Raw genomic sequence first — 23,702 nt, 5'->3', positions numbered from 1 at the left:
TAAGGGACAGTGAGCCTTCAGTGCCTTGCAAAATGAGGAGTGGTTTGGCAAGTCAGGAATTTGTGAGATATTTTCTGTGTATAAAGCAGCCCAGTTTTTACTGACCTACTGAGGTCATCAGAGATCTTTCTTTCCATTGCCTCAGTTCCTAACAGATTATGGCAGCGGCATTCTGATTTGTGGTCACTGATGAGGTGAGTCTCCTATTTTCTCAGGGCTTAGCAGCAGGGGCAGAGTTACGGTGATTAAGTGCTTTGTTTGAGAAGCCTTAACTCTGCCTTTCATGGATTTTTGATCTTTTTTTTTTAAAGCCTCAAAGGTTCTTGAAACAGAACGTGTGCTCAAGCCCCTGATTGGCACCTACAACCTCCACTGCCCTCTGAAGCATCTTGTGTCGGAGTTCACAATTTCACGTCCCAGTTTTCAGTGCTGCGATGTTCAGGTTTCAAATGCTGTAGGAAACCGGTTGAAAAAACACAACTGTTTCTACTTGCTTTTATTTTTAAGTTCCTAGAACCACTTCTGTTGGCCTTGGGTTTTGTAAAAGCTTCTTTAAAAAAAAAAATCTGAATTTTGGGGTAAATTCAAGTTGACGTTTTCTCTTTAAGAAGAATGTCAAAGACACAGAACATCCGCTTCCATTCCTCTCACTGTAAAACCCTTAACATTCCCCAGCACTGACTTTTCTTGTGCATCACACGCACACGTCCATCCGTCAACACCCGGACCCCATCATGGTCAATCTCATCACACATCCAGTCAAATTTCCTTCTGCATTGCTGCCGCATAGATAACCAGCACACAAACAGGGACGGCGCACCGCAGAGGCAATCCACTGAAATCTCACAGGCAGCGGCTAATTCCCATGCAACCCTTGCAAGGAGCAGTCAGAGAGCCTTGTCTGGACAGACATGGGGGAAGCGGAGCTGTTTGCACAGAATTATGTTAGTTTAAGGCTGGAAGGTTTGGGTGCATTGTCTCTCTCGAATGTATGGGTGCCACAGATGCCTTTCCCCTCCCTTCCACCACCATGCTCAACTTCAATGCAAAGGCTGTCAGTACGCTGGAATGTACTGTACGGTATGCTCTGGAAAAATGTCTCCCCGCCCCCCAAGCACTTCCAGATGTATGGAGACTATGCCTTATAAGTAGATTCTTCACTAATGAAAAACAACATTCCTTCCTCTCTCCTCACATCTGCCATCACCTACCCGAACGACTGCATCACACCAGCAAAAGACACGGGCTACACACACAGGTTTCCTGGTTCTCACCCCAGCTCGGACACAGCCTCGTGTCAGCTTTCTGTGCTTGAGTTTCCCTAGCTCTAAAATGGAGATAAGCACTTCTCAACCTCGCAGGCATGCGGAGAGGAGGGTCGGGGAGTGTAAAGAGCTCTGATAGGACAGGTGCTGCTGAATGCCAAGCATTAATAGGACTGCAGAGGATAAGCAGCAATTATCACAATTAAACATATTTGTGCGCACACACACAATACATACCCATCTGCAATTATCACAATTAAACATATACATACATCTGCATGACATATATACACAGACGTGAATGTATACTGTATATTTATTCATATAGATAGAGTACGCATATATGTTTAATTGTGATAACTGCAGCTTATCCTGATGTTACAGACACCCACCCCTTCAAACATCACACCCAGCGTTTGCCCCAAAGCCACCATCCCCTCCCAGAAAACCTCAGAAATGTTCCTGCTTTTAAGTCACATTCCCTGGATTCCTCACTCTTTTAGAAGCAAGGAGCCTCCATAATAATAGAGTCCACCTGACATCTGAATCAGATCTTTGTGACATCAAAGCTAGCTGCCGTGGAAATGGTCTGCATGGCACAGAGAGGACTGTGACTACACAGACTTCGCTTTCACGCCGAGAGAGAGAGAGAGTACACACAATCCTCTCTGTGGACACCCACAGGGAAGAGATAGCGGTCTGTGTGAAAGAAACAGAATGTACACTGGGGAAGCAGGATCACATCTGTTTCTGAAGTTTGCTGACAAGTGGCAGCTGCTCTGATTTTAAACTATGATTAAGCCCCTTCGTTTTCAGTTTAAACTGATTTTTACTGAAAAAAATCCTAGGTTTTACAAAAAGCATTAATCTTTTTTCCTCCTGATTCTCACCCTACTTTTGTATCATTCAAATACATAAAAATAACTTGTTTTATTAGGAAAATACATACATCTCATGCCGTGTATTGTATTACGATAATACATTAGTCTGTGTGCAAAGCTGCCTGTTGAAGTAAGGCTATGCATTAGTCTAGAAGATACATGCTACAAACAAACAGGCTTGCACACAAGCTCTGAAGTACGTGTGCATCTGAACGTACTGATCAATCTCATGCCCACCACATACACATTTCAAGCTGTTAGCAGATAACGGTTTAAAGATTTGACACACTAAAATGGGAAGAAAACAAATATCTTATCAGAATATGTATCAGAACATAAGGAAGTATTTGAAAGTTTAAAAAAAACAGGAGAAAAGTATGAAGTTGAATGTATGCGCTGCAAATGGTGTGGCATCAAAGTTCTAGGCTAATAGTTCTAAGTCTACATCAGTGAACTGTTTATTCAAATGAAAAGCTTTATTTGGGGATTGGAGATCTATTGTTTTCTTAAACTCAGAGGTCACATTGTGTTTTGAGTTCTGTTTTAGTTCTGCAGCAAGCCACACTGAATTCCATTCATCAAAGCATTAATCTACTGAATACTTTTTCCCCCGTCCTTCCATCCACCAAAATAACCCCCGATATTTACCCAGACAAATTATGAACAGTTTTTGCACCAATTTTCACCTGTTTTTGTTGCGGTGGTAATAAACACAGATACATTCCTGGGAAAAATAAAATAAAATGAAATGAAGGGCCCTAACTATGATGAAAGTTGTGAAGAAAGAGCCGCTGGCAGAAACTGTCAGATTTACAAAGCGAAGGGTGACTTTTTCATCCTGGCCCTTTCATGCGTATGGGGTGCGGCTGTAAAGCTCACTCCAGACCAAGGGCCTTATCCACGCTCAACTGGTTTCCTCATCCGTTTCCCTTGTGTTACTACACCTGGTGGGGCTGTTCAGGTGGGAAATTTGGAGGAGGATGTGCGCGGGGGGTGGTGGGGAGAGAGTCTAGGCCCAGGCGAGCCGTCCGCCTCTTCTGACGCCTTGTCTAGACTTGTCCCCCGGTTCTAGCCATTGGAGAAGCCCCAACACAGACAAGCAAACCTACCATTTGCAATAGTGCCACCACCCCCTGCTTGAACCCAGGGCACGTTCCGTCCATGCAGACGGCAGCTTTGCCGGCCTACAATAGCGGTTTGCACTGGGGCAGCGAGGCTGGCCACTAAGGGCTGCCAATCCCCAAAGGCCTGAGTCCCGGGCTGTCCTATCACTGGTGCTGATCTCTGCTGCTTCCCCCTCTCCTGCCAGCTGTGATGGCCACAGCAAGTAAGGGGCTGACAATAAATGGACTGCTCAGCAGATCTAATAGAGGTGCAGCCACTTTGGCCCAGGCCCCTTTAGGTGGCCCCTGGAGGCAGAAGGTTGTCTGACAAGGGTGAGGTCATGTTCGTCTTACACAAGCAGGAGGAATCCGAACAACTAACAAGGGCGTGTTTCTGGTTAATCTTCCCTCCACACTGGAGCTTGCCAATGCTACATCCCGGGAACCGTCCTTCCGCCAAACAGGGACTCCAGCTGGTGCCCATCACCACCTTGACTTCTCTAGCAGCTCAGCATGTGTCAGGGACACGCAGGCCTCGCCTCTGTTGTTCACTTGTATGGAAATGGGTCCTGGCTCTGCTTGTTTCTTCTCTTGCTGTTCATTACTGATTCAATAAGAGCAGGTTTTAAGGAGGCTCGTAGGAGCCGTTTGTAACATGAATCCAGGTGACTGGACAGTTGCTCCGGTTCCAGCATCTCTGTTGCAGCCTTGCAGAGCTAAGGAGTAACATCTGGGCGGAAGAGGCTTTGGGAAATGACTGAGTGAGGAGACGTAGGGGATCAGATTCCAGAGGAGGCTGCCTGCCTTTCCCAGCAACGGGGGCTAAAGCCAAGTCGCGGGGCTGGATTCTGATCTCAGCTGCGGCCAGGTAAACTGGCTGGAATTACACCACATTTACATGAATAGAACGGAGATCAAAATCCAGCCTTATTAACGGGACACCTACAAGCGGCTTTTGACTTCTGGAAGCGATGGAAAAATCAGGGCCAAGAAGTTCAGAACTATGGCTTTGGTTAAAGGGCGCCTGTGTCAAGCCTCCAGGCCCAGCTCTGGGCTCCAGCAGGACCCATGACCGGGCAAAGCGGCGACTCATCACTTTCTCACCCCAGCTCTGGGGCTGGCTTCACTGTAGAGCATCTTCCAGGTTGCTCTAAATAATACCTGGCCACCCAAGGGGCCATACCTGCAACCAGGAACAGACAGAGCATAGACACTAACCACTCCCCTTTCCCCAGGCCACTTGGCAGAAGTGGCAGGGATCTACAGCTGCTCCTCAGGCTCAATGCCACCTGGGGATTCCCCCCTGCAAGGAGAGTTGCCTGCTGCAGCACTGCAGGAAACATCCAGTGGAACCCAGGCAAGAAGCTGACGCCACAGTGGGAACCAGCCAATGGATCGGTCTCCTACCATCAATCCCAGATGGGGCTCCGAGCAGCGTTGGGGCTATCAACAACCTATGGCGATGCTTCACCCCCACAATGCCAGGGCTGAGAGTGACTTTAAAACACTTCTGCTGTTATTACTAAGCACCAGGCTTTGCTCTGGGCAAGACACAGGAGATGCACACCACCCCTGCCCTGGAGATCATCTGAAATGCTCCTGCCTCTTGCCAGGGGTGCAGGGAAATGTTTTCAAGCCTCAAGCAGCCAGATAACCTCAAGGTGAAATGGCCTGAGCCCTGCACAGCCCCATCAGCCCAGAGCGATGACACCACAGAACGTGACGTGGGGATGCTGCCCTGCTGCACCCCCAAACACACAAGCAATTAGAAAGCAATTCGCAAAAGCCCTGGGATTTATTGCCATGCTGAAAACGCTCCCAACCCCAGTACAGACATCGCCACCCCCTGCACCGGCGAGTGGGAAAAACACAGGCGAACACGCTCCCTTCCCCTCCCCCACTGGTGGATGGTGATCCCCATCTGTAGGCTGCAAAACTTTGCTTCAGACTCGGCCCCCAACCTTCACCAGACTGCCCCTCTCCCGCAGCCTCCACCCAGCACGCTCACTGTTCTGGCCATGTCTGCAGCCCCGGCCGAGCCTGTCCCGGCAACGCCTCGCCCACACGAACAGCTTCTCTGCCATCTGGCTGAGAACACGCTGGGAACCTGCCGGCAACAAATGAGGGCGATTTCAGTTCCTTGCTGCTGCGGATCTGAGCACGGGGGAGAAGAAACAAACCATACCAGAGAAAACAACTTTAAGGGTAGACAAGGGCCATAAATTACTGGAACCGGAGCACTGCAAATAAGGGTCTGCAGATGCCTTCCAGATTGCTGGGGAGCTCTCGGTGGACTAATGCGGGGCCCTTAGTCCCCAGCAGACACAGGGCGGGGAGCTCAGGACCATCGCACACACGCATGGGGCAGACACAGTGAGACATGAGGTGGGGAGGGGGGCAGGGCCAAGAGAGGGAAAGGCGGGGAGAGGAGCCCCGTCGATGCTAGCTCTACTTGTCAGATTTCCCAGTCACAACTCCACCGGCAGTGGCAGGGGTGAGAGTCCACTAGCCTTTCAGCCAATTATCACCATAGCACCCAGACACCCCCGATCAGGGTTCCATTGTGCTAGGTGCTGTACAAATGCACAGTGAGCCCCTGCCCCAAAGAGTTCACAATGCAAGTAGATGAGACAGGGCCGGAGGGGAAACTGAGGCCCAGAGTGGGGAAGCGACTTGCCCAAAGAAACTCTGCAGGTCAATGGAAGGGACGGGAACAGACCCCGGGTCTCCTGATTCCCAATGCAGTACCCGATCCATTAGACAACGCTGCCGCCATGCGCAGAGCAGGTCTACACATGGGGGCTGATATGGACAGTGTTGTTATGGAAATGTCTCGCCCCAACAGAGATGGGAGCCCAGTGATAGCGAATACTGCAGATCACCACATAATAAGAGACAGCCCCTGCCCCGGAGAGCTTACAGGCGACAGACAAGAGAGGCAAAGGGTGGGAGAAAGGAACACCACACACAAGTGGAGCGATTGCTGGGCGACAGGCTCCATCCCCCGTCAGTCCCACTAGCGCTGCCCACTGGCAGAGCTACGCTGGAGCAACTGCAGCAGTGGGAGATCGCTAGAAAAACGCTGAGCAACTTGTCGGCCTCAGGTCCAGAGCTCAGCTCGTCAGGGTTTCCAGCCCTGGCCGAAAGCCCCTCTGCTTCCTTCTCCCGGCCCAGGATAGAGTATCGGGGGTGAACACGGGCCGCAGCAGACAATCTATGGCTCTCCAGTGGAGAGAGAGTCCAAATTAAACCCGATGAGAAGGGAAGTGCGGCAGGAAATTAACTGACACAAAACCCACATTTTACAGCTGCCAGGACTCTGAGGAGACTATGGGGCCATGGAACTATGACCTGCTCTCCAGCCCCCTGGGCAGCATGCACAGACCTCTGTGCAGTGGGGGTTGGTGGTCTAGAGATTCACTGCCCTTCCTGCCCCTGGTCCTGAGCCCTCTCCTGTAATTTCCTGAGTCCCTGGGACTGACTGAGCCGTCGCATTGTCTCTTTTGGAGAGATGGTGAGACCCAGCCATTCCCCTCACCCCCAAAAAGGTGCTGAGTCCCAGCCAGCTCTGCCCATCCTTTCCAGCTCCAGCTTGCTTGCCCAGACAGGCCTTAGAGGAATGACACTGATGCTCACTTAGCAGCGTACAGAGAGCACACACCTGGAGACACCAGCACCGGCCCAGTGCGTTCCCTGTGCCAGAGGGGTGCTGGCTAGAGAACAGGGGCTGACAGGCCCCCTTTCCACCAGCTTAGGATTCCTCAGCCAATCCTTCATCTAAGGGGTTTCTAGAGCACACATCAACACAGTATCTCTGCACCAGAGCTGGAATGGGGTGTGCATACACACAGCCTGCAGCATGACAGAGCTGTGCCCCATTTTCATGGCCACACAATCCCTGAATCTGACACTCCCCCACACCAGTTCACTGCATTCCCAGCCCTACTCTGCAATACACCCCCATACCGGAGTGACCCCCCTCAGCCCCGGCTAGCATGCCCTCAAATCCCCGACTTGTCCAAGGAGATGAGCAGCCATGTTCTGCAAGATCCACAGGCCCAAGGGACACAAGGCAGGATCCTCCTAGTGCAGAGGTAGGCAAACTACAGCCCACAGGCCACATCCAGCCCACGGGACCATCCTGCCTGGCCCTTGAGCTCCGGGCTGGGGAGGCGAGCCCCCAGCCCCGCCCCTGCTGTCCCCCCTCCCATGGCAGCGTGACTGCGAGCTCCTGCCACTCTGAGCAGCATGGTAAGGGGGCAGCGGCACACGCATGCAGTGGCAGTGGAGGGAGTTGGGTAGGGAGTCCCGGGGGGCAGTCAGAGGACAGGGAGCTGTCAAGGTTTCTTCCCCACTCTGAACTCTAGGGTACAGATGAGGGGACCTGCATGAAAACCCCCTAAGCTTATTTTTACCAGCTTAGGTTAAAACTTCCCCAAGGTACAAACTATTTTACCTTTTGCTCTTGGACTTTATTGCTGCCACCACCAAGTGTCTAACAAATACATATAACAGGGAAAGAGCCCACTTGGAAACATCTTTCCCCCCCACAAAATCCTCCCAAACCCTACACCCCGTTTCCTGGGGAAGGCTTGATAAAAATCCTCACCAATTTGCATAGGTGACCACAGACCCAAACCCTTGGATCTCAAGAACAATGAAAAAGCAATCAGGTTCTTAAAAGAAGAATTTTAATTGAAGAAAAAAGTAAAAGAATCACCTCTGTAAGATCAGGATGGTAGATACCTTACAGGGTAATCAGATTCAAAACAGAGAATCCTTCTAGGCAAAACCTTAAGTTACAAAAAGACACAAAAACAGGAATATCCATTCCATTCAGCACAGCTTATTTTATCAACCATTTAAACAAACAGAATCTAACGCATATCTAGCTAGATTGCTTATTAAGTTCTAAGACTCCATTCCTGTTCTGTTAGCAGCCAAAGCATCACACAGACAGAAAGCCTTTGTTTCTCCCTCGCCCCAGCTTTTGAAAGTATCTTGTCTCCTCACTGGTCATTCTGGTCAGGTAACAGCGAGGTTATCTTAGCTTCTTAACCCTTTACAGGTGAAAGGGTTTTTCCTCTGGCCAGGAGGGATTTAAAGGTGTTTACCCTTCCCTTTATATTTATGACAGAAGAGGTTGGATGGGTCAGAAGTTCTGGGGCAGGGCAGTCAGGGGTGTTGGATAGGGCGTTGGAGTCCCGGGGGGCCTGTCAGGGAGTGGGGGTCTGAATAGGGGCTGGGGGGGCAGTCAGGGGACCGGGGAAGGGATGGATGGGTTGTGGGTTCTGAGGGGGGCAGTCAGGGGGAGGGTGCGGAGAGGGGGCGGGGGCCAGGCTCTTTGGGGAGGCACAGCCTTCCCTACCCAGCCCTCCATACAATTTCACAGTCCAATGTAGCCCTCAGGCCAAAAAGTTTGCCCACCCCATCCTAGTGGAACTCTCTAGGGCTGGTCAGCAAGCACAGAGCCTGCTTCAGCTGTATCCAGGCAGATACCTTGGTTTGTCATGCACATCTCTCATGTTTGTTAAGGTTCAGGAGCGGATTTGCTGTTCTCTAGCACGGATCTTGGTTTACTGCACCCCATGTCCCTCACCCAGCTCTGTCAATACACCCCAGTCCTGCCCTCAGCACCCCCCTCCCACTATTCCGGACCTGCCCTCCCAGCTCTGCCAAATGCACCCTAGTCCTGCCCTCAGCCCCAACTCACAACTCTTCCAGCCCCACTGCTGGCACTGATTTGAAGCCAGAGCTCAGGAGAAGCCAGAATTACGTGTCTATGGAGTGGGCACGGGGCTTTTACTAGAGAGGCAGATTGGGGTAGGGGATTAAGTACAAGTACAAATTGGAAGGTCACTTGCATGGCAGAGGATACTGCAGCACCCCCTTATGCTCAGCAACAGGACTCCCAGAAATCTGATCCCACCCAGGCATCCCCCTTTCTGCAGCCCTGTAGCAAGGATAGCCACGGACACCCTGGACTAGCAGCGGCTGGCCTAGCATGCTCAGCGTTAGAAACAGCTGGACCCAGAGGGTCAAATCACAGCAGGCTCGATATCGCTCTTCGTCACCTGTGCAAGGCCGAGGAAGGGAATCCGGGGAGTTTATGCCATGGGGACTTGCAGAGATATTAAAAGCCAAGGGCCCACCTGCGCTGCATGAACATCAAATAATAAATAGTCCTGCACTCTTGGGTGATGCTTTTCAGGAGGCTCTGTTAGCAAATCAGAGATGGAGCAGCACGATTATCCCCATTTGACAGTGCGGGGAGAGAGAGAGAGGCCCAGGAAGGAGGAAGTGGTCGGAGACCCCACAGGTGATCTGTGGCAGATCTGAGAACTGAACCCTACCTAGCTCCCCGTTCAGTCCCCTTGGCATGGCACTGCAGAACCCCTTCACTTTCCAGAGCAGCAGCTGTGTGCCCTGGAGTCAGAACTTCACTCCCCTTCCAGTATTGTATTGCATGGTGGCCGGTTACTGTGGGCCACCCCAGAGCTGACTGCCTGTTAGTGGGGCTGTGCATACATGCAGGGGAGCACTTCCAGTAGAGCTCTGCAGGCGAGTTAGGGCTGCGCGTCTGCTCTCCGAATGCCACCCGGGCTGTCCCCAAGCATGGCTGGTTGCTGGAGCACCCCAGAGGAGCCTGGCATCTGCCCTGGCCCAGGCCTCTCTAATCAGATCAGGGTCTTTCTATGGGGCCTGGAGTGAGCAATCCCATCGCTCCCCAGGCTGCCGCAGAGCGGATGAGGGCAGGGCTCCTGTGTGGCACAGGCACGGCAGGGGGTCTGAAGCTGTCCAGGGTGTGTGCAAGGGGAGAGGGGTGGGGGAGAGCTAGCTCTGGGGAGTTAGACGGGACAGCCCCTCCCTTCGCTATCAGAGAAGGTCACTGACGCTTCCATGCCAAGCTTTCCTCAGGTCCCCCCCAAGGGCTGCCATGGAGCCCGGCTGAGCTTTAGCTGGGAGCACAGCTGCTTGCCTGCTGCCAGCTTCAACGTGCTTTAATGCATTTAGCAGATAGAGAGGAGTGGGGCAAGACCCCCATGCCGCTAGCACCCCACGTGCCCGCCTTCCAGCGAGCTCGAGGCAGTGCTAGCCCTGCCCAGGGACTCTCAGACAGGCACACGCAGCCCAAAGCTCCTGCTCCCTTGCATGGGGATGCGGATAATGCCAGGGAGCAAGGGCAACAGCCAGGGAGCACGGCGTGGCAGGATCAGCCCATCTAGGAACTGACCAGGGATGCAGCAGAGCCCAATGCAGCATGCTTCTCCCGTTGGCCCAGAGCACAGGATCGTCCAGGATGGTGTCTTCCCAAACAAAAAGGCTCCCAGAGTCCATGCCCAGCGTGCAGCCACCTTGGCACCACTGCTGGGAGCGCTCTGTCCCGAGCGCTCGGCCAGCGTGTGTATACCCGATACTATGGTCCCCGCTTGATCAGCGGGGGGCGCTGCTTCAGGCTTGGCTGCATCAAGACCCACTCCTGGGCAACTGACCTGCCGCAGAGCGGAGTGGGGCTCTCCCCTTTATCCCACTGCATCTGCAGAGGCCTTTGCCAGTCCCATCCCCCCTTCCTGAGAGAAGAGATCAGCCACCCAGAATTGGGAGCCTTAAAACCTTTACTCCTGTCAGTGGTGGGGCTGGGCTCCCCTGCTGTTAAGCCAAGCACACGCCACTGCTTAAACCATGGTTTGAGACATTTGCAGCCCCAGCTAAGTGCTAGAATATACAGGATTTGAGCCAGCCCCAGGGCTCAGATCCAACAAAATAGCTAGAATTTAACAGGACAGTGGGCTCCAGTACTGCCAGGGATACAGAAAGGATGTGACGGAATGCACCCTGGTATTCACACCCTACAGCCCCTGAAATAACCCTTGTACAAAATATGGCTGGTAAGGTATCCTCTGAACACTAAGAACTCGCTGGTTGAGAATATCCTGGTGGAATACAGGGAGCAATCTTATATGTAAAGTGATGAATTCTCCCTGAATAATGCTCTTGGCCCATGTTCAAACTCACCGAGTCCCAATTAGGCAGAACTGGTCAAGCAGGTCTTAAACAAAGGGATGTGTGTTTACCTCCATTTGCCTATACGCTGTAAACAGAGCCCTCAGACAGCAAGAGAGAGAAGACAAAGAAAAATCTCCATTTCAGGATACACAGGTGAAAAACGGCATGACCCTCCTTCCTCCATGTCTCCTTGCTCTGGGCTGGAAAGAACTTTAACGAGGGATCACTCTCAGGAAAATGCTTTTCAAAGGGTGACAGAGCTATAAAAATATGGGGCAACCTGCCAAGTGCTCTCTCTCCCTTTCGACCGCTCTGTCTTTCACCTAAGACGACAAAAGAAACAGCCGCCGGACCTTGGGAGCAGAACCTGGCCTGAGAGTTTGGTCAGCAATGTACTAAGTACCTGTGGTAAGAACTTCACTTTGAACCAAGTCTAGTCTGTTAAAACATTTCCTGGTACTAAATTTATCTTTATTTTAATCCAGCCTTGTGGTTAAACTGAGCTTTGTGGTAACTCCATTTAAAAGAAGCAAACTGTTGTATATTGTTCCCTGACAGGGACAATGAACCTAAAATATCTGAACTGTCCAGGGGGTGGGGGGAGGACACAACACAGAACATACATTGTTTGAGGGGGGTGATTCAGGACTGGGAGTGTGTTGGGGTCACCCTGGAAGTAGTAACCCAGGCTGGTGGGAGCCAGAGTGTGGCTGGTGTTTGCTGGCAGGCTGCTGGGCCAGAGCTGTGACTACACACAGACACTCAAGGTGGGACCTGCAGGCTCACTGTAAGGAGCTTAGGTTTGGAGCTACGGCATTAAGGTGTTGTGAGGCACTCTAGGGGTGATACAGCCTCTCTCTGGTCTGGATTGCACCCAGAATGTCATAAGGGTTAAAGGGTATAAATGGCACCCCTAGAGGCAGTGCAGTCCCCCTTGCTCCAGGGCCAAGACCCCTTTGTCTCCCCACACCTGGTGCTATCCTGCAGTGTCACACACAGCATTGCTTCTGGGAAAGGACCTCATGGAATTAAAGCAGCAACAGAACATACAGGTGCTGCTGGGAACCAAACCAAACCCACTAAGGTTGTATCTAGGATAGGAAGATTCTCCCTGAACAGTGAAGGGGTAGACAACATACGGTTCGGGGGTTTTGACTCCTGGCCAAATCCACCTTCGCAGGAGTCAAGGGAAGAAATGGACAGTTACTGGCGCATTAGCGCAGGGTAAAATGGTCATCTCCAGGGATCCCCACTCCAACCTGGGATTAGCTTTTGCGGAGCTGGGGAGGCATTTCCTGCTATAACCTAGGTGGATAAGCACATCGGACTTGGGGGATGGGACGGGACCAAGTGCCCCTTGCTCCGGCACACTGCCTGAAAAATGGTCCATCGGGGTCATAGGGTCCATTGCCCAGGGCAGGGGAGAAGGATGCCTCTGTGACATGCTGTCAGTCACAGCCGTTACATGCTCACCTGTGGAGAGAGCATTCTGGGGGGACTAATCCCACTGACAGAACAGAGACACGGAGCTGGGGGCCCAGGTAGTGCTGCTGAGAAGCTGGCTTTGGGCGGGGGAACAGTGCAGCCACATAGGCTGGTAGATTATAAACCAGGACTGCTGCTGCCTTTAAACCAGTTTTGATTTAAACAGATTCAACGGCTCCTGAACACACCTGTGCGATCAGGAGCAGCATCAGCACAGCTCAGAGCATACTGCGGCCAGAGAGCCCAGGCGAGAAAGTGGGTAGAAGGCAGCCTTCAATAAGGACCCCTTTCCACACTGCTCTGGCCCCGAATATCCCACTCCTGGGCCGCTTCTGCGATAAGCAGAGGGCTCCAGCACTCAGAGCCGCCAATCCAGCCCCTTTCTCCAGCCCTCCGTTCACTTTACAAGAGTGCAACTAAAGCCGCACAGAGGCAAGGCCACTGCTCAGGTTCACTGGCCAGAAGCAGAGACTGGCAGCCTTCCCCAGCATGGGCGCTACGCTGTCAGGGATACCTTACAGCGGCCTCGCTAGCTCCCATGCAACCCGTGCCACCGCTTGGGAAAGAGAAGCTGCCATGTGATTACCTTGTAACCCACGGCTCCCAAGCAGGGTCCAGAGACAGCAGCTTAACAAATCCCAGCACCCTTCTCTTTCCCAGCAGCTGTGAGGAAAGTGGGCTTCTCACTGGCACACTGCCCCACTACCATCCCAGCAGAGCCGCCTCCTCCTCCTCCTCCACTACTGCACAGCATCCTCGGGTCAGCAAGGGCCGAGGTGGTTTTCCAAGTCTTGCTTCCAGCCACCTCTCCTGCCATGCGCCAACGTCCTTATGTGAGGGGGCCAATCCCCACGAGCAAATTCTTTCCTTCCCCACCACCTGCCTGTCTCGCGTCCCACGGTCAATGGATTTCAGTGAAGTTCAAAGGGACCCCAAAGTTCCCCCCCCCCTCCAGGGACCCCATTTAGACTTCACCGCCTGCCCTCAAACACACGTGCCCGCCCCCTTGCCGCCACTCTGCTGCCCAGGGTTGGAATATCACTACTGCAACAGCAAGTTCATTCAACCTGCTCTTTAAATCTCCTGACAAATAAACCTGTCGTGTGCTCGGCTCCTACAGAGCCAGCTCACCTCCCTCAGCACGACGCCTGCCAGGGAAGTCTCTGGTGGGCCCAGAGCTCCCATCTCCCATTATGAATCATTTCATTTTTTTTTAATTGTATTTTTTACCTGGCGCGCTAACGTTTCTGCCCCATTGACTCGGAGCGGTTTCCAGCCGGGAGAACACCGTAATGGCCTCATTATTTCAGCTGAGGAATCTGTGTGTTAAATTAGGCAGAGAAGGGTAATTATCTACTTGTAGATGATAAGAAAGGGATTTATTTTATCAGGAACATAATGTCTTTCTGGTTCGGAGCCAGCTCCCCAACCCAAGCAGCCCCTGAACACGCCAGTCCAGGCTGCACCGTATCGCTGCTGGAGGGGGTGGGCGCCAGGCGGAGCGCACAGGTACACATGTACCCCCCAGCCACCAGGCATGACAACTTTGGCCTAGCACAGGGACGCCGGGTTGCTACCCAGAGGTGCCAGATCCCCAGCTGGAACCACCTGCCATGGGCCCATTTGCCACTGTTAGCACAGACTTTCGCGTGGAGCGTCTGGGAAGGGATTAGGCGGCCAGCAGGAGATACACATGCCCAAACCCTCAGCCTGCAGAAAGGGCATCTGCTTACAGCCCGTTAATTTAACATCCGCTGCCAGCCGATCTGGGATGGGGAGAGCAGCAGGCGCAGTCTAGAGTCTGAAGCCCAGCAGATTTGTTCCCCAATGCCCAGAGACCTGCTTTTGCCTATGCATTTATGGAGGGGGGGGGGTTTGCAGGCTTCAGCAGGGGAGCTCCCTGCTGTTCCTGCCCAAGACGGCTCACGGCCTAAGCAGGGGAAGGGGCAGATTAACTGACTGTCTCCCCTCACTGCTTCCATGACATGAGCTTTCTCCTCTGTGCACTACCCACAGCAGGGTGCCCACCCGCAGCCCCGCGCCCTTCCTCCAGCCGCCCAGGAAGCCCTCACGCCACCGTACCTCGTTTCTTCCTCACAACAGCACTCGCCAACCCTTCCCATAGCCCCCCGCATGACGGCACGCCCACCCCGGCAACCAACCTCCAGCCCCGCATGACGGCACGCCCACCCCGGCGACCCTTCCCCCACCCCCTGCCACAGCATGCCCACCCCGGCAACCTTTCCCAAAGCCCCACCCCCTCACGATGGCACGCCCACCCCGGCAACCCCTCATGACAGCACACCCACCCCAGCAACCTGCCCCCTGCCCCCACGATAGCACGCCCACCCCGGCAACTCACCCACAGCCCCACACGATGGCACGCCCACCTCCAGCCCCCGCGACGGCACGCCCCTCCCAGCAACCCTTCCCACAGTCCTCCGTGACGGCACACCCATCCCGGCAACCGGCCCCCGGGATAGCACGCCCAGCCCAGGCTCCTGCCCTAACCACCGAGCCCCCACAACAGCACATCCACCCAGAGCTCTCGGGATGGCATGGACATACCCCCACAACCAGCCCCAGCCCCCCTGTGATGGCACACCCACCTGCCTGCAGGTCTGCCAGTCACAGCCCCACACAGGGAGGTTTTCCAGAGATCCCAATGGGGGGAAATGCCTATGGCAAGTGGCCTGGGGCAGGCCAGCAAAGCTCTCTGCTCAAGGAGACAACTATTGCAGGCAGGGTCGAATGAGGCAGCGAACAGTCTCTGACTCAAAGAGCCACCCCAACATTGTAGGTTCCACAACACCCCCTTCCTATTCTGAGTGCAGAACACTCCCTCCCACACTCAGAGAGGGCACCCCACCCCCAGTTAGAGCCAGATTGTCCATCACGCCGCACCCCCAGCCAGACCCAGGTTTCCAGCAGCTCTCCGCTCTCACTTAGGCACCTACCCACAGCCCAGGTTTCAGCCCTCAGCAGCTGCCACTGTGACACTCACAGGCAGGTTTTCAAAAGAGGTCACACCCAAGGGGCTTTTGAAAACTGGCCCTTAGAGCCCCTTTCATCTGGGATGAAAGCAGAAGAACTCTGGAGTCAGCAGATTCCTCCCCCTACTGCTAAGCAGCCTCTGTCTAGCTGGCATTAGCCTCAGCTTGCCTACTGCCCCCCACAGCTCTCTCTCCAAGGGCTTTCCGCAGCACCTGTCACGGCAAGATCTAAGTGCTGGGAAGCAGCCTTTTCACATTGTGGAAGCTGATGTGCCACACCCAACCGCAGACACCAGGAGTCAATGAGACATTCTGGGGGAGCACCAAGAACAACTCACCGGAGTCTCACCTTACAGAGCTCTCCCCACCTCAACAAGCCAGAAGCAGCCTCTGAGGTCATCAATCCCATGAAGTTGGAGGCCGAAATGCTGGGCACTGGGACAGAGGCGCCTCTACACCGGGGTAGTCAAGAGGTAAACCACTGGCCAAATCCAGAAAGCTAGACACTTTTGAACGGATCCTGAAATCTTTTTATTTACTAATATCATTATTGTTGTTTTTTTAATTACTTTCTTCTCTGGAGTCTGGACCTTGACAATGCCTGGGCCAAGAAATTTGGACCTCGACACAAAAGAATTGACTACCCCTGCTCTACACAGAGAGCTGTATAAGACCAGACGAGACTTATGTGGCAGCCAACTAACTCTCCCTCCCGCCCCCTCTGCTTCCAGCCTATTAACACTAAATTAAATGGATGTCAGATCTGGAGATCTTCCCCTTCGCTGCTCTAGTCAGCTGACTACCGATCTGTCTGCTAGGCAGAGCATAGGACTCAGCTATGTGGTTGGTGCACCAGATGGTCTTCAGAATCTTTCCCCAGAGCTAGAGGTCAGGGGAAGGTTACTTCTTCCTCCTCTGTGCAGATTCCTTGGGCCCTACACAAGGTCAGCAACAGATGAAGGCACAGGAGAGCCCAGCAGCCTAGGATGTGCACTGAGGAGCAGGCTGCATTCCACCTGATCGCAACCGTCTCCTGCTTCCTCACTGCAGGACAGAGGCATCTGCTGAACTTCATGACAGAGCACACACCAGAGCAGGACGCTGGGGCACCCAAAGCGGTCTTTCAGCAGCCTCAGCTTGCTGTGGCATTTAAGCCTCCAGCTGCTCCACAAAGCCTAGGAGGCAGAAGGGAAGTAGAATCTCAATCACTGGAAATACCCACAGGGCTACATGGCTGCCTGTCTATGCAGAGTATTTACAGGGCACTTAACACTGTAGCACAGACGTTTGTCCTAGCACAAAGCCCAACCCCTAAAGAACCCTGAGCTTGCTGCCTCAAATGCGGCCACTTGGAGTAGATTTTTAATCAGACTGTTTGGTTTGACCTGACCCTTTTCTCTCTCTTCCTCCTTTGGCGTCTGCTCTGGCATGGCAGCTCACCCAACAGGCCTGAAATCACTGCAGCATAGGCTTATTCAGATGTCACACAGCAGGGAGTTCCACAGGTAGGCAACTCCCACCCTCCCAGCCCTAATGCCCATGCTGCCATCTCCCAGAAACCTCACCCTGGGTCTGCACAGCTCCAGCTGCCCTGCTAGGAGCTGCTGTCTGTGGGTCACACAGTCAGGAGGGTGGTCTCTCACAGCTCAGCCACAGCCCATGGTCGCATGTGGGACCCAAAAGCAAACAGGCAGCCAGTGCAGAGCATGGGGGAAGATGTTCTCTCACCGTCTGTCATTCAACGGGTGGGCTGCCATGGTTTGCGCTGTTCGGCGCTCCTGTGTAGCCTTGCTTGTCAATCACACAGAGGGAGTTACAGTGATGAACATGCGCATGGTGGTAACTAGATCTCTGACAGTTCCCACGTCCCATCTCACCTTCCCTGCCATGATACGCCGCCGGCTCCTAGACAGTGGCTGGAACAAACTGCCAGACAGGAGTACCACTCATTGCTGCCACCACAGCCCGGTCTTGGGTTGCAGTGACGTCTGTGCTATTAACGGCCGTGTCTATGCTGTAACAGTCACCTGGCACACAGCCACAGCGTCTTAGACACATGGGTGTATGCTCCGGAACCTCCCCCTGCCCCAGCCCTTCCGTGCACTACCTACAACAGACCCTGTCCCCCATGGAGAGGCGCCATCTCCAAACAAGGGTCAGGTGTTGCTCCTTCCCAAACCAGTTTGAACAAGAGTTGGTTGGGCCCAAATCAAGACAAAAAATCCTTCTCTTTTCAAAGCAAAAAACACACTCCCCGCTACCTCCATCCCCATCTATACATTGAAGCTTGGAAGAATGTAGTTTCCAATGTGTGCTTAGGAAACAGTTTTGGATACAGTTTATCCCAGTAGCCAGAGCTGGTTAGAAAACAGCTTAGAGAAAGCCATGTTTTGAAATCATTTTCAAATCTCTCTCCCCCTCTCCCTGGAGAGAGCAGAACTCCTGTATTTAAACAGCAAGGCCTTGGGGGCAGTCTCTTACTGTGTGTTTGTACAGCACCTGGCACACCGGGGGCCTGAACTTGCCTGGGGCCTCTGGTCACCACTGCACTGCAACAGGATGAAGCCATAGAACAGAACAAGGCGATAGCACAAATGGGAGAGACAAGAGAGACTAGGACAAGCGCCATGCCAGATTCTGCTCTCACATCCACCTTCCCAGCCACTCCACGGGCCTTTCCTTACCTGCTGCATCAAACATGAATGCCTTCCCCTCCCCGACACACATTCAGATCCCTCTCTTCCCGCATATCCCCACACCCTCCTGTTTGCTCAGTTGACTCCATCAGCCTCACCCCCTTTTCATTTCCTTCCCCCACTGCCTCCCAGCCCTCTGCTCCTCCAAACCCACATCACTCTATTCTTCTACAAGGCCTCCATCAATTAAAAAAACAGAAGTCAAGAATATATGAAGAATCCTAAAATTACTCCTTCTGGGTCCCTCCCCACAGTCTGTTTTCTACATCTCAAGCTACATAGGGCACAGATGCCTGGACAGCTGTTCACCGTACAGTGCAGGGCATCAATACGTAATATCTGGGGCAGGGCTGTGATCTCCAGGTAAGCAGCAGGTGTTCTGTCAAGCCACCTTATGGCCTCCTTCAAACTCTCCTTTGCCATGATGCCTGCTAAAAACTTGACAGTGCTTAGACAGCTGGTGTGCTGAATGACAGCATCTCATTATGGTCTTGTGCTGTCTGTGCCGACCTGCTCTTGTCTTATAGTTCAATTATAAGCGCTGTGGGGCAGGGACTGTGTTTGTACAGCATCTAACACACTGGGGTCCTGGCCCATGACTGGAGCACTCCTAGGTGCTCCTGCAATACAAATAGCTAATAAGTGTGGATGACAGACCGACACCATTATAGAGATGGGGCCAGATTCACTGCCCCACCCCACTGGCTGTCACTTACACTAGGGCAGGCTAGGTGTAAAGTTTTAGACTCAGATCAGTGGCTAACATAGAGAATTCCTAACCTTGCTGAGGCCTCTCAGTGCTACCATAATATAAATGTTAAATAATACTCTTATTCTGATCTGGTGGCATTTTACACTCCCTTCACACTAGTCTCGATGACAACACAAAGTGCAGGGTATGTGTGAATCAGCACGGGTGCAACTTAAACTCACCGATCCTGGTCTTTACTTCATGCAGTTACAAGCAGCTCATTAGTTAAGGCTCAGCTCCTCAGGCTGGTCCTGGTACCATCACCTTTGAGCTCTGATTTTTCAGAGTTTGTTCAGCTGCATTGTGACAGCAGGGTTTTCTGCTGGGAGCCAGAGCGTGGCAATGCATTTCCTCACTGCTCCGGGTAACACTAGAAATAAATAGCCACATTCTATTTGGGGTTGGGGGATTTTGGGGAGTGTGTCCCAGATGGCATGTCAAAGGTTGCGTGCGCAAGGGAGGGGCAGTCATAGAAAAGACCAGACCCACATCCTCTTCGGCAGATATCGGGAATAGCCCAATCAGTCTGACCAATTGTTTCCAGAACACACCACCTCGGCTGGACAGGCAGGGCATTCTGAGCCTGCGGGGAGACCGATGCTATAGCACGATCTCCGAACTTCTTCCGGTCACACTGATGGGTGGGCACTTGGTTAAATTTAGGCTTCAAATGTTGCTAACCCACTATTAATATTTTCCACTGCTGATCACCAAACCCCGCCCCTGCAGCTAGTTAGCATGCTTACCCAGGACGGCAGGAACAATCTGCCACAGTCTTACAGCCCGCGCACTGCACAGGCTGAGGCTGCAAGGTCTGAGCAGACAACTAGTCAAACCTTCTTTGAACTGGGTCAATAGTTTAGGCAGTGGCTAGACTCTTGAGGTTAGGCTTACAGGACAGGTTGTTTTTTAGTGGGACAGCAGCTGAGAAGGCAGCTCACTTAAAAGAAAACTAACAGGTGTTTAATACACAAGCAAAGGAGTTTCATTTCCTGCTTTGTCACATTAGCTGTATCTTGACTTTCCTGTTTTTGCAGCATGGATAGGATATCACAGTGGATTGAAACATTGTCTTCCCTCATTCAAGAGGGAAGGAAATGTTTAGACCCACTCTTTAAAGCTATTGGTTTTAGTGGTTAAAAGCCATTTAACTCAAACATGTAACAAACAGCGCGGATAAAAGTTCTTTGTGAAAGAGTGAGTCATCTCCCACTCAGACTTCAGCCTGCATCTCCAACCCTGCAAACACTTGATATGTAGCTTTACTCTCATAAGTAGTCCCAGCGAAGACAACAGGACTATTCCAATGAGGAGCATTACATACGTATTCTGTTGGATTGGGGGCCTACATTATCCCACTCTAGCTCTCCAGAAACCATAGGTGCTGGAACTAGGGCAACAGGGGTGCTGCAGCACTCCCTGGCTTCAAGTGGTATCCATTCTATCCAGGGTTTACAGTTTGGGTAAATGGCTCTCAGCACCCCCACTATACAAATTGTTCCAGGGCCCCTGCCAGAAACCACAGATAAGTCAAGTCTCAGTGGCCTTTACTTGCTTCTCACTCACGTTGGCACTAATATGGAGTAACTTCCCTGACACCAATGAAGTTATATTCAGTTTACACTGGTGTAAGTGAGAGTAGAATCAAACCTGATTTTGCCATTCGGAAGAGTCTTTGAAACCATAAGCATGGAGCAGAAAAGGCACAAGCAAGAACTGGTTTACCCCTTTGCAGTTCTCTTTTTAAAGAAGAGAACAATTATTTTTAAATGGTCCGCATTCTCATAATAAGGGCACGGGATACAAATGAAAGTTAAGTGGAAATAGAAACATGAAAATCCCTGCTGATGTTCCCCCTCCCAAAGATTTCCAGAAGCCATGAGAATAACTTTCCAGTACTAGACCCATCACAACGCAGTGAATGAGAACAACAACATATCCTTCTACAGCACGGCTTCTCCACATGGGGGTCACAAACAGATGTCCAGGGAGCATAACCCCACTCCCCTGAGAGGGAGGGGATCCCAGCTAGATGGAAGAGGGTCCTGGTATGGAAGAAGAAAAGGAGTACTTGTGGCACCTTAGAGACTAACCAATTTATTTGAGCATGAGCTTTCGTGAGCTACAGCTCACTTCATTGGATGCATACCGTGGAAACTGCAGCAGACTTTATATACTCTGTGTGTATATAAAGTCTGCTGCAATTTCCACGGTATGCATCCGATGAAGTGAGCTGTAGCTCACGAAAGCTCATGCTCAAATAAATTGGTTAGTCTCTAAGGTGCCACAAGTCCTCCTTTTCTTTTTGCGAATACAGACTAACACGGCTGTTACTCTGAAACCTGTCGGTATGGAAGAAGTGTTTGTGGTATGGAAGAGTTTGAGAGCCCCGCTGTTCTGAGGCCTGGAAAGTGTACTCCCCAAATAACTGGTTTTATCTAAGCAGCCCCAGGTGTTGGGATATGCCTATTAAATCAGGCTACCTTTCCACCCAGTTTTTCCTGCCCTTCTCCCTTCCTGCCTGGTGTGCTGCATCACAGGACTTTACAGCTTAGCCAATAGGAAGTGCCAAACAAGCTAAACAAAGAGCACCAGCCCATAGACTTACCAAAAACCCCTCCTTCACGGGAGCCAAGCCACCTCCAGCACCCCTCAGACTGCTGGCATGAAGGACTAACAGTCTCCAGACACCGCCAACAGGGCTCTGGACAGCTCAGCCATCGGCCCGGTTAGTTTGGTTTGTAAGTGATCTCTAGCATCTCAGAATTCTCTCTCTGATCCACACACTGGAGCTCTGTGCCCTGGACTCAGGAGCCATTATCTAGCTCTGCTCTAAAGAGGAATTGAATTGCTGCTAAAAACACTTCGCTGCCAAGACTAAAGACATGGAGAGTTTGGACAGCTTATTGGCAATGCAGCCAAGTGTCTGACCTGAGCTTTGCAACCCAGCCAGCCTGGGGGAAGAGTGTTCTGTACATGCATCTCTAATGTAACCGACAGTGCCCAATTCTTCCTGGCTCTTGCCAAAGGGAGCTATTCCAGTGATGGAGACACTTTCATCAGCTTCAGAGGCTCAGGGCTGCCTCTCTCCCACAGCCCTTCTTGGAGCACTCCTTGGATGTAATAAAGGCTCATTATTTCAGAAGATCTCAATCAGGATAGATAGTAAAACAGCAAATATCACAATGCCAAGATATAAATCCATGCTACACCCACACCTTGAATAGTGCGTGCAGTTCTGATCGCCCCATCTCAGAAAAGATATATTAGAATTTGACAAAGTAAGGAGAAGGGCAACAAAAATGATCAGGGTCTGGAACAGCTTCATATGAGGAGAGATTAAAAAGACAGACAGTTCAGTTTAGAAAAGAGATGATTAAGGGGGACATAGTCTATAAAACCATTAACTGTATGGAGAAAGCGCATAAGGAAGCATTATTTACCCCTTCACATAACACAAGAACCAAGGGTCACCCAATGAAATGAATAGGCAGCAGGTTTAAAATTAACCAGAGGAAGTATTTCTTCACAAACTGCAGTGCCAACCTGTGGAACTTTTTGCCAGGGGATGTTGTGAAGACCAAAACGACAAAAACAGGGTTCAAACAGAATTAGATAAGTTTGTGGAGGAAGCATCCCAGCAGCGGCTATTAGCCAGCATGCGCAGGGATGCAGCACCACGCTCTGAGCATCCCTAAGCCTCTGACTGCCAGAAGCTGGGAATGGGCGAGAGGCGATGGATGGATCATTTGATGATGACCTGCTCTGTTCACTCCCTCTGGGGCACCTGGCACTGGCCACTGCTGGAAGGCAGGATACTGGGCTAGATGGACCATCGGTCTGACCCAGCAGGGCCAGGAGTCCTGGCTAGACCAAACTCCACCCTAAGAGAACCCACACGAGGGTGGAAGGGGGGGCGCTTCCTTTTGGCCTTACAAAGGGGGTTGCCTCCACCAAGTACGGAGGGGGGCGCAGGCGACACCGGCAGCCCCGGAGGGCCTGCAGCAGGACCTTGGCGGCGCTCGCCAGCCCCTGCCCGGCTGTGGAAGGGGGCAGGAGGGGCGCGGGGCCCCCCTTACCTCGGCCGTAGGCGAAGTGCAGGCGCAGCGCCTTGCCCTGGCGCCCCAGGCTGATGTGCAGGTAGGTGAACCACGCGGCCAGGGTGAGCAGCACCAGCAGCAGCAGCAGCTTGAACTGCTTGCGGATCTTCTTCACCGGGAACCACAGCATCCTGGAGGCCGCATTACCGGCCCGGAGCACGGCACCGTCCCCGCCGGGCGGGGCTAGACGCCAGGCGGGAGCAGCGCCCCGGGGCTGGGGCACGCGTCGGGCAGCGCCGGCGAGCGCAGGGCGGGCAGCGGCCCCCGGACCGGGCGGCGGCGGCGGCAGCAGCAGCGGCGGCGGCCGCCCCCGGAGCGGGGGTCCCGGCCGGCCGGCCCCGTCGCCCCCTTCCCCGGCCGAGCCCCCCGCCGGAGGGACAAAGGCATCCAGGCAGCCCCGCGCTCCCTCCCCGCCCGGATC

The 23,702-nt window shown here is 52.6% G+C and overlaps 1 protein-coding gene across 1 annotated transcript in view; it reads right to left on the bottom strand.

Annotated features, from left to right (window-relative positions):
• Nucleotides 1–23,486, bottom strand: part of B4GALNT4 (beta-1,4-N-acetyl-galactosaminyltransferase 4) — a 123,924-nt gene extending 100,438 nt beyond the window's left edge. The window contains exon 1 of the mRNA XM_084632229.1: nucleotides 23,261–23,486. Coding sequence (XP_084488355.1) covers nucleotides 23,261–23,411 — 151 coding nt within the window. The 5' untranslated portion in view covers nucleotides 23,412–23,486. The remainder of the gene's footprint in view (nucleotides 1–23,260) is intronic.
• Nucleotides 23,487–23,702: the final 216 nt, after the last annotated feature.

The sequence above is a fragment of the Lepidochelys olivacea genome, assembly GCF_965140295.1.
Source record: "Lepidochelys olivacea isolate rLepOli2 genome assembly, chromosome: 6".
Classification (NCBI taxonomy): domain Eukaryota; kingdom Metazoa; phylum Chordata; order Testudines; family Cheloniidae; genus Lepidochelys; species Lepidochelys olivacea.
The sequence above is the reverse complement of the archived record's forward strand: the minus strand, read 5'-3'. Positions and strand labels throughout refer to the sequence as shown.